Here is a 16,445-nt window from a genome sequence, read left to right as displayed (position 1 = left end):
CTGACTTCCCAGATCTTTCTTTAAATCCCTGTCTCCATTGTGACTAGTGCTGTAATCTAGTCAGTCAATTTCACTTAGCCTGCTTTCCTCATGTGAAAAGTTAGCAGTCAAATATTACCTTGCAACTCGTATAACAATATGTGGAAATACATGTAATTGTAGAAAGCCTTCAGGACATTTTTCTGGCATATAGTAGACACTAAGTACACATTGACTTTTTTTCTTTAAAAATTTACTTTTGGGGAGGCAGGGCTACAGAGTAGCAGCAGCTGCACTTCTCTCCTTACCTCTCCCCTGGTCAATTAGGAATATCAAAGGGACTGCAACAAAATAGGACTAGAACTACTTTGGGAACTCACCAAATCACCAGAGCATCCAGAGACCACAACTCTGCCTAGACCTCTAGCTCTACCCAGTTGAGAAAATTCTCTAAAGAACAAGGAATATCAAAGATCACCTGAGACTACAAGATGAGACTGGGAATACTTTGGGAACCCACCAAGTCACCAGTGAGTGAAAACACATGTGGCTTCTGGACAGAGAGGAGCCTAAGGAGAGACACCTGGGACTAAAACCATATCTACTCCCAAGCAGCTGGTAACAATTCAGCAGTTTGACAGTTGAGAAACCACCTCCAGTCTGTTTTACGAACAACAAGACTGCTGAAGGGAGGAGAGGACTCACCTCAGACTCACCAAATGCAGCAATGAGTCTCCATTGATACTGCCTTCAGAGGCTGGAGCAGAAGTGGGGAGGCCCTGTGCTGACTTCTGGGGGCAGAGAACTGACCAGGCAACTCAGGAGATTATCTATACCACGGTGCTCTAATGGGGCTGTATAGTGGGAGCCTTTCCACGTTGCTCTCCTGATGAGAACATGGTGAATAATTGCCTCAGAACGTACAGACTATAAATTGAACTTCTTTAGAAACTCACAGGACACAACAGTGCTGCCTGGCTTGAAGCTGAATTGAACCCAAAGCTTTGGATCCTTGGGGTGTGGGAGTCTCTTTGCATAATCACTGTATACTATCTCTCCCCCACCCTGCTTTATCTCTTGGTCAGGAGTGAGTGATTAAGCTAAAAAATCTACTTATAGGTAAAAATCCTCAGGCTATCATAGCCTACAGGGAAGAAAAAGAACAAAAGAGGCTTATCAGCCACTGTGCTTCAACTCAGTGATTGAGATAACATTGAAACAACTGTTATTTCCACAACTGTGAACTCTTTAAGTACTTTACGTAGACACAAGTCAACCCAGGCAAGAGTCATCAGTGGACTGAAAAGAACAGAGAAAAGGACCTCATAACACACTATAATAATGGTTAAACTGAAGTGAAACATTGGAGAAATGAACCAGGACAAAAGACCAGCAACAAGACCCTGAAAGGTAGAAGTACAGAAGAATGAGATCAACATCCAAACGCTAATTGAGGAATTATTCACAGGAGTGAGAAAAGAGTTTGAAAGAATTGTCATCAGTAATGCAGAAACAACAAGTGAGACTCTGAAAGAAAGGACTCACTATCTGGAGACAGAGAGCTGAAAGCTGAAATAGCTGAGCTAAAAACACAACTAACTGAACAAGCAAATACAGTATCAGAACAGGGTAACAAAATAGATGAACTCCAGGAAACAGTAGAGGGGAGAGAATAGAGTAAATGAGGCAGAAAACAGAATTAGCAAGATTGAGGATGAATTAGAAAAAACTAAGAAGTAAGAGATCTCAAAAAGAGATTAACATATACTGAAGACAACATCGACATGGAATGACTTCAAAAGAAATAATATACGAATTACAGGTCTACCAGAGGAAGAGGGAGGGGAAGAAAGCATTCTATAGGACATAATAGATGAGAACTTTCCTAGTCTAGACAACATCAAAGACATAAAGGTTCAAGAAGCCCAGAGGGTCCCAAACAGAAATAACCCAGACTTAAAAGACACATCATATTTAGAATGAAAAGGAATAAGGATAAAGAAAGGATCCTGAAGGCTGCAAGAGAAAAAAGTCACCTACAGGGGTCCGTGGGATAGCGCAGTGGGTTAAGTTGCACATGGCGCAAAGCACGGGAGTAGCGTAAGGATCCTGGTTTGAGCACTCAGCTCCCCACCTGCAGGGGAGTCGCTTCACAGGCAGTGAAGCAGGTGTGCAGGTGTCTATCTTTCTCTCCCCCTCTCTGTCTTCCCCTCCTCTCTCCATTTCTTTCTGTCCTATCCAACAGCGAATGACATCATCAACAACAATAATAACCACAACAAGGGGAACAAAAGGGGAAAAAATTGCCTCCAGGAGTAGTGGATTCATGGTGCAGGCACTGAGCCCCAGCAACAACCCTGGAGGAAAAAAAAAAGTCACCTACAGAGGAAAACACGTAAGATTAGCAGCAGACATTTCCACACAAATGCTACAGGTCAGAAGAGAATGGCAAGATATCTATCGAGTGCTCAATGAGAAAGGTTTTCAACCAAGACTATTACATCCTGCTAGACTGTCATTCAGACTAGATAGGGGGCATAAAAACCTCAGACAAGCAAAGTTAAAGGAATCAACTATCGCTATGCCAGCCCTGAAAGAAGTTCTGAAAGGTCTCCTATAAACAGATTACCATAAACATGCCATATATCAGTTATATAACACTAAAAATCTACAATAATGCCATTAAAATATCTTCAATTTATAGTATCAATAAATGTCAATGGCTTGAATTCACCTATTAAAAGGCACAGAGTAGGAAGATGGATCAGAAAACACAACCCAACCATATGTTGTTTGCAGGAATCCCACCTAACTCAACAGGACAAACACAAATTCAAAGTGAAAGGATGAGAAACTACCATACAAGCCAATGGACCACAAAAAAAAAAAAAAAAAAAGGCAGGAACAGTTATTCTCATATCTGACACAATAGACCTTAAAATAAATAAAATTTGAAAAGATAGGATGGACATTACTTAGTGCTCAGAGGATCAATCGATCAAGAGGACATAATGATTATCAACATCTATGCACCCCAGGAGAGGCCATCTAAATACATCAAACATCTACTGAAAGAGCTACAGCAATATAGTAACAGTAATAGCAGGGGACTTTAGCACCCCACACTCTCAACTTGACAGATCATCTAGGCAGAAACTCAAGGAAATAAGGGAGCTAAATGAAGAGATAGATTAACTAGAACTCTTGGACATTTTCAGAGTAAAAATGGTGATTTCACTGTTTTTCAGCCCCTCTTGGATGGAGCTTGAAGAAATGTTAAGTTAAATAAGTCAGAAATAGAAGGATGAATAGGGGATGATCTCATTCACAGGTAGAAGTTGAAAAACAAGATCAGAAGAGAAAATACTAAGCAGACCTTAGACTGGAGTTGGTGTGTTGCACCAAAGTAAAAGACTCAGGGATGAGGGGATGGGAGGAGGGGGCGTTCACATCCTAGAACAGGATGGCAGAGGACCTAGTGAGGATTATATTGTGTGGAAAAATGAGAAATGTTATGCATGTACAAACTATTGTATTTACTGCCAGCTGTAAAACATTAATCCCCCATTAAATAAATAAAGATTTATTTTGGGGGCTATGTGTTGGTGCACCTGGTTAAGTGGATATATTACAGTATGCAAGGACCTGGGCTCAATCCGCTGGTCCCCACCTGTATGGGAGAAGCTTCACAAAGCAGTGAAATATTGCTGTAGTGCCCTCCCTCTCTACCCCCTCACTGTCTCCCTATCTCTATACTAAATAAATATTTTTTTAGATATTTATTTTTATGAACAAGAACGAGAGACCAGAGTACCTCTCTGGCATATACAGGGCTGGGGCTCAATCTTGAGACTTCCCATGTACAAGTCTTGTACACTAGCCACTGAAGCCAACTCCCCAGTGGCTTTCATTGGCTTTTAACATGCAGAAACAGTAGTCAAAAGTAGATTTATGGGGCCGGGTGGTGGCGCAATTGGTTGAGCGCACATGTTACAGTGCACAAGGGCCCAGGTTCGAGCCCCCAGTCCCCCCTGCAGGGGGAAAGCTTCACAAGTGGGGAATCAGTGCTGCAGGTATCTCTCTGTCTCTCACCCTCTCTATCCTTCCCTTCCCTCTCGAGTTCTGACTGTCTCTATCCAATAAATAAATAAAGATAATTAAAAAAATAAATAAGTAGATTTATGTGAAGGGAATCAGGAAGGCAGAACTAAAAGAACAAAGGCAAAACTTGGGACAAGCGTTAAGCCAGCATGTGTAAAGTTCTCCATGCTGTGTGTCCAATGGCCAGGGGAGCAGTGAAATAAGGTTTGCAATTTAGTGACCAGAGGTCAGGACATGGACACAGACCCCTATGGTGGCCACTGACTCAGTGCTGGGGTCAAGGAGAGTTTGAGCCAAATTTTCTTCACCGTGCTCTGGTCAAAAAGACACATAGTTGGGGCCAGGTGGTGGTGGACTGAGTTAAGCACACAGTGCGAAGTGAAGAGACCAGCACAAGAATCTCAGTTCAAGCCCTCGCTCCCCACTGGTAGGGAAATCACCTCACAAGCAGTGGAGCAAGTCTGCAGGTGTCTTATCTTTCTCCTGTTTTCCACGCCTCTCTCAATTTCTCTCTGTCCTAGCCAACAACATCAACAACAAAAAATTGGAAAAAATGGTCACCAGGAGCAGTGAAATCATAGTGCAGGCACTGAGCCCCAGTGATAACCCTGGAGGAAAAAGAAAAAGCAGTCTGGGATATGGCACAGTGGGTAAAGTGTTACTGAGTTCAATCCCCAGCAATGCATGTAGCAGAGTGTTAACTGGTTCTCTTACTCTCTCCCTGTCTCTCTCAGTAAATAAAATCTTAAAAAGCAAAAAGACATACTGTTGATATTTATTATACACTTAGTTTGTCAGGTTCTAAGTAGCCTGTCTCATTTAGTTCTCACAACCATCCTGTGAATTAGGTGCTACTATAATGAATTAGGTGCTAGTTTACAGATGAGGACTCTAAACCTTCTGTTGAGCTAACTTGTCAGCTATTCCACTGCACAGCCCGAATGCTACCCCTTATGGTCAGACTCTGGAGGCAAGCTTTTACTTCTGCCCTCTAGTACTACCTCTAATAGATCTCTCCAACTAGAAGCCTTTTGTGGCTGACCCAGGGACCAGTCTGAAAGATAGGCAGACAGTAGGGTCAATCAGAGTCATTAAATCTCTAATGAAGTTGTTACTATTATCATTACAACAGAAGGTTAATATACCATTGAAAGAGCAATTGTGTTCCTGGTGATACAGTGCTTTGTTAGCATGTTATATTTATTATCCAAAACACCATTGCATTTGCTTTGTTAATGAGAAAATAAAATTCAAGGAATCTTCACATCAAAGGAACACCACTTTTCCCTTCCACTTCTCAACCTGCAACAACCTGGTTTCTAATTGAGGAAATCGCTGTTTAACATTTCAGTTTCACATAATGAAAAGAATTATGAAGAAATGGTTGTGCAAAAATATGTGTGTATTTAATGCTATGGAACCATACACTTAAAGATAGTAAAGACAGTAAATTACACATTATGTGTGTTATCACAAACAAAATTTCTCTGAGTAGTCTTATTCCAGTTTGTTCTCCTCTGTCTTCTATTTCTCATTCCCTTTTTTCCAGGGTATCCAGTTATAATACCTTAAATCAGTTTCCAGGTTTTCTTTTTGCAGATGTAGGAAAATATAGCATTATAAGTTCCTCTTTACCCCATGCCTTTTTATAAGGTAGTGATTAATTAATTAATATTTTATCAAAAGTCTGCTCAGCTCTGGATTCTGTTGGTACAAGGGACTGAGCCTGGGACTGTGGAGCCTTAGCCATGTGAGTTTTTGCATAAGCATTATGCTGTCTCCCCACTGATTTTTTTTTTCCTCCAGGATTATCACTGGGGGTCAGTGCCAGCACTATAAACCCACCGCTCCTGGATGCCACTTTGGTTTTTTCATTTTATTTAATAGGACAGAGAGAAAAGACAGGGAGAGAGAAAAATATTGACACTTGCAGACCTGCTTCACCACTTATGAAGTGACCTCTCTGCAGGTGCAGAGCTGGGGGCTCAAAACAGGATGCTTGCAAGAGTCCTTGAGCTTCGTACTATATGAGCTTAACCCAGTGTGCCACCACCCGATCCCCTCTCCCCATTAGTTTTTTAAAAGAGAGGCAGAGAGAATAGCACCAAAGCTTCATTCAATAGACCTTGCATATAGCAATGTACCACACTATGCAGATGAACCGTTTTGCTGGCTCAAAAGATTTTAATTTTTTAAGATTCTCTGCTTTATCTGAAATGGATCTATGTTAGCAAGTGAGCCAATCAAGCCCCAGCTTGAATGAACTCACACGATGGAGACGTGGGGGAAAGGATAGCTATTTGATGAAAGCATAAGATAGCTTAGACCGGGCCCTGCCAGAGGAAACTTTATGGACATTCAGGCAGTCCCAGGACAGAACCTGTGATCCAGGCATCTCTCTGAGTCAGATAATCAAGCTCCTCAGACTTATCTTTTCTCTGAAATTCTCCTAAGTCACTCCTCCTTCTGATGCAATATCTGTGTTTGGGCAGAAGGAAGTTGCTAGCTTGCCCATCCCTTCTGAGCTGTCTGGACTGGCTCCTCTTTCTGGAGTAGTTCTGACAGCAGCTTCGATCTCAACTCCAACATCTGTGTTTGGAAGCAAGAATGGACAGAATGTTTCATTCTGGAAGGAAGCTGTGTTCCAGCTCAAGCTGAGTCTGTTAAACAGAGACCTCACCATGGTCCTAGAAGAAATCTCAGCAAGTCTTATCTTGTGGCTTTTCTACACTTTGATTCCAAGCTTACACTCAGGTGAGTGTGATCTAGTGGATTGTCTGGGACTGGAAAATAGATTGAGGAGGTGGAAAATACCTTCCCAGGGCTTGGGGTTGGAATACATGCATCAAACATCTCATGTCACTTTTTTTGAAAGACTTATTTATGAGAAAGAGGGTGAGAGAGAACCAGAGTATCACTCTGGCACATGTGATGCCAGGGTATCAAACTCGAGATCTTTTTTTTTTCAGGGTTTTTTTTTCTTATTTATTTATTATTGGATAAAGACAGAGAAATTGAGAGGAAGAGGGAGATACAGAGGGAGAGAGACAGATAACCTGCAGCCCAGCTTCACCACTTGTGAAGCTTCCCCCTGCAGGTGGGGACCAGGGGCTTGAACCCAGGTCCTTGTGCACTGTAGTGTGTGCACTCAGCCAGGTGTGCCACCACCCAGCTCCTCAAACTTGAGATCCTATGATTGAGAGTCCAGTATTTTATTCACTGTACTTTTTCCTGAGTCATCATCTCATGTCTTTTATAAAAAGGGTTTTCATAGATCTCTATCCCCACATCCCAAAGAAAAGACTGAATCTGCATTCTGTTTGGAAATCTCTCACCTAATGTCTACAGAAACATCTAGAAGGATAAAGCATCAAAAAGTCTAAAGCTTAGCAGAGCTTGGTGCATCTCTATCCGGTTCTAAAAGCTTCAACACAGTTATCTCAGTATTTCTGTTCATGCCTTTGAAGTATTAACTGTAAGTACAGGTTAAATAAAAATAAGGATTCTAAGAAAATACACACGTATAAAAAGATAATTTGTAACTGAATATACAAAGCTTAGAAAAATTGAATTTCTCTCCTAGGAATGTAGAAAAAGTAATATTCAGGTACTCCATAGCATTTGAAAAACATAGTTGGTTTGAGGCATTTTCCAAACCAGTAAGATTGCATAATTTTTTCTGCCTCAGTCCTGAATGCTTGTATGTACATGTTTTCTTATTCCGAAAATTGAAGCTCTTTTACCTTTGATGTTTCGTCATGTTAAATCATATCTAAAAAAATTTCTTATTTTAATATTCCAAGATGTGAGGAAGTCTTCCATGATGTGTTGGAAGTCTTGAATATATATGACATCCATATGCAAAAAAATAAATGTTGCTTAATTAATTTTGCCCAGAATTGTAATAATTATAATGGGCCATAGCCATCCAACTTATGTCAACTCCACTTGAGAAAGCTAAAATAATAATAAAATTCTCTATAATAACAAAAGTGTAGTCACAAGGAATCAAAAGTCTGGCCCGCAGCTTCAATATTGCTTTCTAGTTCTGGTGGAAAAAAGCACAACAAATCTCCTTCAGGTTGAGGAAATAAATCTTCCAGATTTTATATCTTGCTCGCTACTGTCAACATGTCCTTCCTTCAAGCTTATTCTCCTTTTCCCTCTTAAAAAAAGTCATTGCTTTTGCACCCACATATCTAAACAGCTTTCTTTGGAAAAGCTGACTTCAAAGTACATTGCTCCTCACTGGCAACCTCATTAAATGTCCCTGGCATGAGTAATTCATTCTGTTGTTCCATCTCCCATCGTGTGTGTGTGTGTGTGTGTGTGTGTGTGTGTGTGTTCTGCAGAACAAAGATGAAATTGGGAATTTGCCTCATAAATTGCAAAAGGAAATTGGAGGTATTGTTTTTGGGGTTCAGAAAGAAGCAGGATTTTTCATTTCAGCAAAGGAAGGAAACTGAGAATTTTGACAATCATGGAGTTACTTTTGGGATGTGACAGGTAGGCAAGGGTCACATGTGGAAGTGACTGCATTATAATAGAACAGCCTAAGGTATCCTGCATCCTTGCTGATTTTCTGCCTGTGTGACCTCCTCATGAAAGAAGAGGTACCCAGTGATCTAACTTCAGATTCAGATTTTTTTCTCAAAATTGACTCCCTCACTGATGTAGTTGTTTGGGTCTGATTGTTGAGCTTCATGTTTTTCCTAGATAGATTTTATCCTGCTTGATTTTTTTTTATTGCCTCAGGGTCATCACGGAGGCTCAGTACTTGTATGATGAATCCACTACTCCTGGAGCTTCTTCCCTGTAGTTGGGGAGCAGGAACTCAAACCCAGGTCTTTGTGCATGATGTGTGTGTTCAACCAGTAACATCAGCACCCAGCCCATTATCCTGTCTGATTTTATCCCATCACTTAAAAAATGTATACTTTCTATTGAAAGCAGGACGATAGAAAAGATGGGCAAATACTTTTAAAGACAAATAGTTATAGAAATAATAGTCTGGAGTCGGGCAGTAGCACTGTGGATTAAGCACAGGTGGCGCAAAGTGCAAGGACTGGCATGAGGATCCGGGTTCGAGCCCCCGGCTCCCCACCTGCAGGGGTGTCGCTTCACAGGCTTCTATCTTTCTCTCCTCTCTGTCTTCCCCTCCTCTCTCCATTTCTCTCTGTCCTATCCAACAACGACAACAATAATACAACAATAAAAAAAAGGGCAACAAAAGAAAAAAATATATATATATAAAGAAATAATAGTCAGGGGGCCAGGTGGTGGCGCACCTGGTTAAGTGCACACAGTAGAGTGCGTAAGTACCCAGGTTCAAGACCCTGGTCCCCACCTGTGGGGAAAAGCTTCACAAGTGGTGAAGGAGAGCTGCAGGTGTCTCTCTGTCTCTCTTCCTATCTTCCCCTCCCCTCTCAATTTCTCTCTGTCTCTATCCAATCGTAAATAAATAAATTTTAAAAAAATAGTCAACCTGTATCTGCGATTTTGGGAGAACTATTGGGAAGTAATGGGGACACAGAACTCTGGTGTTGGTGAAGGTGTGGAATTATACCCCTGTTATCTTATAATTTTGTAAATCAATATTAAATCACTAATAAAAATGTACAAATTTTATTCTCTTCACTGATATACATAAACTTGAAAAAACAAAACAAAAGCAAAGTTTTTCTGAGACCTGTGAGAATCATGGTGGTTCTCTTTGGGAGGTGGAGGGTGGGGACACAGAACTTCGGTGGGGGCTCTGGTGTGGAGCTCTACACTGCAATCTTAGAATGTTGTAATCCACTATTAATCACAAATAAAAAATGAAAAACGCGTTCTTTTAGCTAAATAATAAGAATGAATATTGGTTTTTTTTTTCAGATGCAATTGCTTTCTACTTATACTTTATTATTATTACTGTTGTCACCAGGATTATCACTGAGGCTCCATGCCCGCACAATTCCTCTGCTCCTAGCATATTACCCCCTTCTAAAGATAGAGTGTGAGAGAGAGAGAAGCAGAGATACTACAGGACTGATCCACCACCTGTGAAATTTCCCCTATGCAGCTGGCTCCATTTGGTGAACAGGGGCTCAAACCTAGGCCCTCATTTACATAACCATTATGCTATCTCTCCTGTCCGCTGGGATGACTCCACTTTGGCTGAGGGCATTTATGTATAGATCTTGAGCGATACAGTTATCATTTCTTTGAGATAAATGCCAAAGAGTACAAATTAGACAGCCAGGGGGCGAGCGGTAGCGCAGCAGGTTAAGCGCAGATGGCATAAAGTGCAAGGACCGGCGTAAGCCCCCAGCTCCCCACCTGCAGGGGGGTTGCTTCACAAATGGCGAAGCAGGTCTGCAGATGTCTATCTCTCCCTCTGTCTGTCTTCCCCTCCTCTCTGAATTTCTCTGTCCTGTCCAACAACAACTACAGCAATAACAACAATGATCACAACAACAATAAGCAACAAAAGGGAAAGATAGCCTCCAGGAGCAGTGGAGTCATAGTGCAGGCACCAATCCCCAGCAATAACCCTGGAGGCAAACAAAAAAAAAAAGCGGTAGAGTGTAGTTTTACAAGAAGACATCTGATCTTTTCCAGAGTGTCTGTACTATCTTACATTCTTGTCATTCATGTATGAGTGACTCATTCTCTGAATCTTCACCAGGACTTGGTATCTTCACTTAAAAAAAAAAAAAGTCCAGCTAGTACTTGTATAGTGGCATCTCATCTCTGCATTCCCCTAACAACTAGTAATGTTGACCATCTTTCCCATGGGTTTGCTATCTTTGTGTATTCTTTGCTGGCATGTCTCTTCAAAAAAATTTTAAATTTATTTTCTAATGTTTTTCCTATTGTAGGATTTTGGGAGTTTTTAATATATTCCATGAGTCGTTTGTGAGATACATAGTTTGCAAATATTTTCCTCATTCTATCTCTCATCCTTTCATATTCTGAACAGGGTCTTTTTTGCAGAGTTAAAGACTTAACAGTGATGGTGTCCTGTTATTTATTTTTTTCCTTTTACAGATATTGCTTTTGGTGTGAATTCTTTGACTAGAGTTGAAGATTTGCATCCTATTTTTTCCCCCAAGACTTTTATATTTATTTTATGATCCACTTTAAGTTCATTTTTGCATAAAGTGTGAGGTTTAGGTTGAGGATCTCATCTCTCTCTTCTTCCTTCCCTGCTTCCCTCCCTTCCTCCCTTCCTTCCCTTTGCCTGCAGATGTTCATTTGCTATAGAGCTGTTGTTGAAAAGGTTATGCTTCCTCCATTCAACTGCTTTTGCACTTTTGCCAAAAGTTATTATTATTTTTTATCTACTTCATGCTACATAGACAGAGAAAGTCTTATATTGAGTGTGAGAGAAAGAGAAGCCAGAACTCCACTTTGGCACACGGGATGATAGGGCCCAGCTGAGGAGCCCCAGGCATGGGAGTCCTGTTCTCTACCAGCTGAGCTAGCTCTCCAGCTACCTCAACAGGTTTTTTCTAGAATTATGTTAAGTCTGAAGAACATTCTTGGGGAGAATTACTTTTTAGCTACGCTGAATTGTCTTATCTATGAGCACAGTATGTCTCTTCATTTATTTAGATGTACTTATTTACATCTTTCCCCAGCCACATGGGGCCTTTCACTATACAAGTTCAAGGTATTTTGTTCCACTTATACATAAGTACATGGATTTTTTTTTTAGTTTATCATTCAAAAATTCCAATTCCAATGTGTTTTTATTGATGGTATATAGTAATACCACTGTAAACATTTATTTCTCATTCTGTGAGCTTGTTGAACTCATCTACTAGTTTTAACAACTATTAAAAGCAGTTCCATAGGATTGTCTAGCTAGCCATACCATGTCATCTTCAAGAAGGGGCAATCTTATTGTTTCCTTTCCAATCCATACGCCTTCTACCTAGCTAGTTTGCTTTATTGCAGGTGTTGGAAATTCCAGTCCTGTGAAGAACAAACTGCAAAGTGAGATATTTGCTATAGATTTTTTGCTTATATTCTGTGTCTCTAGTTCAAATATCTACTTTCAGCTTTTAACTTGAAAGGGGTCTTAAGAGTTTTATTAATGGGGAGCAAGGTGGTGGGTGGTGCACATGATTGAGCACACATATTGTAATTTTTACTTATTTATTTACTTTAAAAAGGAGACACTAACAAAACCATAGGATAGGAGGGATACAACTCCACAGAATTCCCACCACCAGATCTCTATATCCCATCCCCTCCCCTGATAGCTTTACTATTCTTTATCCCTCTGGGAGTATGGACCCAAGGTCATTGTGGGATGCAGAAGGTGGAAGGTCTGGCTTCTGTAATTGCTTCCCCGCTGAACATGGGCATTGACTGGTCGATCCATACTCCCAGTCTGCCTCTCTCTTTCTCTAGTAGGGTGGGTCTCTGGGGAAGCGGAGCTCCAGGACACACTGGTGGGGTTGTCTGTCCAGGGAAGTCTGGTCAGCATCCTGCTGGCATCTGGAACCTGGTGGCTGAAAAGAGTTACCATACAAAGCCAAACAAATTGTTGACCAGTCTTGGACCTAAAGGCTGGAACAGTGCAGATGAAGTGTTGGGGGGTACTCACTGCAGACTATTGTGTACTTTTGCTTTCAGGTATGTATTTTGCCCTAGTTTGTGGATATGTGTGAACATATGCTCTATTTCAGGGAAGCTGGTCTATATCTAGGTTTTGGGACTTTGTTAGAAAGTGAACTGCCTGGAATGGAATTAGAAAATACTATGAAAGGAAAGGTCTCACCCGAGTTATGAAGTTGAAGGGTTGTCATTCCACACCTGAAGTCTCTGGACACAGTCTGAAGTGAAGCATGCTGAGGTGGCACTCGTTATGTTGATTAGGTTGTGATCAGCAGATGCAATATTATTTGGTATGAATTGAGAGAAACATGCAGGAAAGCGCCCCCCCCCCCCCAAGGTTCCAGGACTTGTGGAAATATAGGCTCTCTAGTGGAAATGTGAGGTTCCTGCTGTCTTAGGGTTCAAAAAGACAATGGCTAGTTATTGTTATCATCACATTATTTGGTAATTAGGTTAACTTTGAAAAGTCACTTAGTTAGGATTTGCTGTAGGATACTCAACATCTCGTATATAGCTGTGCCACCGGTTGCTTCTGTTCTCCCTGGTCTAGGCTTTTGAGAGAGTCAACATATCAAAGACTCAGCCTATGTATTAAGAAGACTCAGTCTGTGTTTTAAAAAGTTCGAGACAGGGAGTCGGGCTGTAGCGCAGCGGGTTAAGCGCAGGTGGCGCAAAGCACAAGGACCGGCATAAGGATCCCAGTTCGAACCCCGGCTCCCCACCTGCAGGGGAGTCGCTTCACAGGTGAAGCAGGTCTGCAGGTGTCTATCTTTCTATCCTCCTCTCTGTCTTCCCCTCCTCTCTCCATTTCTATCTGTCCTATCCAACAATGACAACAATAATAACTACAACAAGGGCAACAAAAGGGAATAAATAAATAAAATAAATATTTTTTTAAAAAGTTCGAGACATACAAATTTCCCCCTCTCATATTAATTAGTGATTTATATGACTACAATTTAATAGGAGTGTACATAGACACCTTTCCCACCACCAAAAGACTGTGTCCCCTCCCACCCACCCACCTCTGCCCCCCTGCTACCCCAGGAGGTGGAATGTCCACTCTCCCCCTCACCACAGGGTTTTTACTTTGGTGCCATACTCTCACATTGTAATTCTTGAGGACCTGGATTCAAGCTCTGGTCTCCATCTATAAGGGGGAAGCTTTAGGAGTGGTGCAGGTGTCTCTTTTATTCTCTCTCTTAATCTCCATTTCCCCCTCAATTTCTCTCTACTATCAAATAATAATGTTATTAATGGGAGTTTTATTTTGTTACTACTTTTGTGTGTCAGTTGATGTAATTGTGAAATTTTTTTTATTCTTTGTTGTTATGGTGGATTCCATTAATTGATTTTGAAATGATAAACTAGACTTACACACCTGGAATAAATTCCCTTGGTCATAGTATTTAATCCTTTTTATGCATTAATAGACTTGGGTTACTGATGATCTCTTGAAGGTTTTTCCATCTAAGTTCAGTTGGTCTACTGAGTCTTGTTTTGTTTTGAACACATAGTATCATTGTCTGGTTTTGATATCAGTATTATCAGGGTAATACCTGCCTTACAAATTAGTTGGAAAGAGTTCTCCTTTTCCTTCTTCTCCTCTTCCTCCCCATCCTCCCTCTCTCTTTTTTTTTTCCCCTCTCTCTTTTTGAAAAGAGATTGCATAACATTAGCGTTAATTGCTTTTTAAATATTTAGAATCATTCTCCAGAGGAACTCTCTGGGCCTGGAAATCTTATTTGTGAAAGCTTTTAAATTATGGCATTTATCTTTATACTTGTATGACTTTGTATTCCTCACACAACTGACAAGAAAAAAATTCTGTGATCAGAAGAAGAGTCAGAGCAGACAGGCTCTCCTTCCCATGCACCCCTCAGCAGCTGGCTCTTAGCCTTCTTACTCTGGGCTGACTGCTGGGCTAGGGGTGGGGAGATAGGAAGCCTCCCTTATGGGGACCCCAGGTGTTTCCTCACTGGGCAGATCATGGATGCTGAAGGTGGGATGGAAACATAGCCCAGAGTACTTACATATGAAAAGAAACTGGGCATCAAGGTAGGGTGTCTCCGTAGTGCCCCCCCCTCCCCCGCCAGTGGTCACAGAGTTTGATAAGGAGCTGCAGGTGTCAGTGAGGAAACAGACTCAGAGATGAAGAGCCCCTAGCCCAGCCTTCTAGCTAGTGTGCTGATGTTATCAAGGCACTGGTAACAGCAGGTGTCAGAGCGTGGGAAAGTGGGAGGGGAGAGGGCCCATACTGCACTCTGGGGTGCACACCAGGGTGACCCAGTTTTCAAAGAGGGGGCTGCATACTCACCTGTGCAGGACTTTGCCATTCTCTGTGCTTGCTGCTTACACACTGCAGACATTGGTGTAGATAGAGGCCTGTGTGATCAGGCTGGCTTAGATGGAGGCTCCATGATGCTTCAATGGCCTTTTGGGTGGATGCCTGCCCTCCCTTGCAGAGCTGAGCCTGTACTTTTCTGATGGCAGCTGGTGTCCCTTGGGGCACTTGCTTTAATACTGAGAGTGGCAGGATAGGGATATGACAGTACAATCTGGCTGGGGCTGCAGTGGGTTTGACACATGAGGCTTAAGGCTTTAGACCTGCAATTAGGTTGATCTGACATAAGATTTGGACACAGGGGCCAGGGAGATGGTTCAGCAGGTAGAGTACATGCCTTCCATGAGCAAGACCCTGGGTTAGATGCCTGGTACCATGGTAAAATAGTGAGTTATAAGCAAGTACTTCATTTTTCTCATTGGTATAATAGAGAAACTAGAAGTTTTTTTTTTTCATGGGTGTGGGTCCTTACTCGGGTTCCAGTGCTCCAGGATAACTTTTTTTTTCTCATATTGAAACAGAGAGACAGAGAGAGGAGGAAAGAGACCAAAACATGGAAACTTTTTCTAGTGTGTTGAGGGCTGGCCTTGAACCTGGGTTAATTACAATGGCAAAACATCACACTGTCCAGAATCTACTGGTGAGCTATTTGGCCAGTCCCCTTTTTCATTTCATTTCATTTCATTTCATTTCATTTCATTTCATTTCATTTCATTTCATTTCATTTCATTTCATTTCATTTCATTTCATTTCATGTTCAGTAGTGCACACTACTCAGCTCTGGCTTATGGTGGTGCAAGGGTTTAAAAGTCTGTTGTGTAAATCACTGTCCTGCTTCCCTGACCCAAACTGAAAGCTTTTTACTGTAAGAGCTGAGAGTTGGTGCAGTCTAGAGTGCAAGGATCTGGGTTCAAGGATCTGGGTTCAAGCCCCTAACCACCACCTATGGGGGGGGGGAGAATACTTTACACGCAATGAAGCAAGTATGCAGGTATCTCTCTTTCTCCCTCCCTATCTATTTCTCCCTATCTCTCTATATTCCCCTCTCAATTTCTTTCTGTATTATCAAATAAAAAAGGGAGGGGAAGGGAAAATGACCCTCAGGTGGATCTGTCATGCAGGCACTGGGCCCCAGCAATAACCTTAGCAACAAAACAAATGAAACAAAAACAAGGACAACTACAAAAAAAAAAAAAGGATTTACTTCCTAGTATAGGTATGAGAATTAAATCAGATTATTTTAATAGTCTAGCACATGGCTAGTTAGAATTTGTCATTAGTGCATTTAATATCAATGTGCTTAGGGGCTGGGTGGTTGGCACACCTGGGACAGCACATTTATTACAGTACATAAAGACCCAGGTTCAAGGCCCCAGTCCACCTGCTTTATGACTAGTGAAACTGCTGCAGA

At 41.5% G+C, this 16,445-nt stretch overlaps 1 protein-coding gene across 1 annotated transcript in view; it reads left to right on the top strand.

Annotated features, from left to right (window-relative positions):
* Positions 1 to 5,871: 5,871 nt before the first annotated feature.
* The window catches only part of IL20RB (interleukin 20 receptor subunit beta), a 35,134-nt gene continuing 24,560 nt past the window's right edge, over positions 5,872 to 16,445 (top strand). The window contains 1 exon segment of the mRNA XM_007521807.3: positions 5,872 to 6,834. Coding sequence (XP_007521869.3) covers positions 6,762 to 6,834 — 73 coding nt within the window. The 5' untranslated portion in view covers positions 5,872 to 6,761.

The sequence above is a fragment of the Erinaceus europaeus genome, chromosome 1, assembly GCF_950295315.1.
Source record: "Erinaceus europaeus chromosome 1, mEriEur2.1, whole genome shotgun sequence".
Taxonomy (NCBI): Eukaryota; Metazoa; Chordata; class Mammalia; order Eulipotyphla; family Erinaceidae; genus Erinaceus; species Erinaceus europaeus.
The sequence above is the reverse complement of the archived record's forward strand: the minus strand, read 5'-3'. Positions and strand labels throughout refer to the sequence as shown.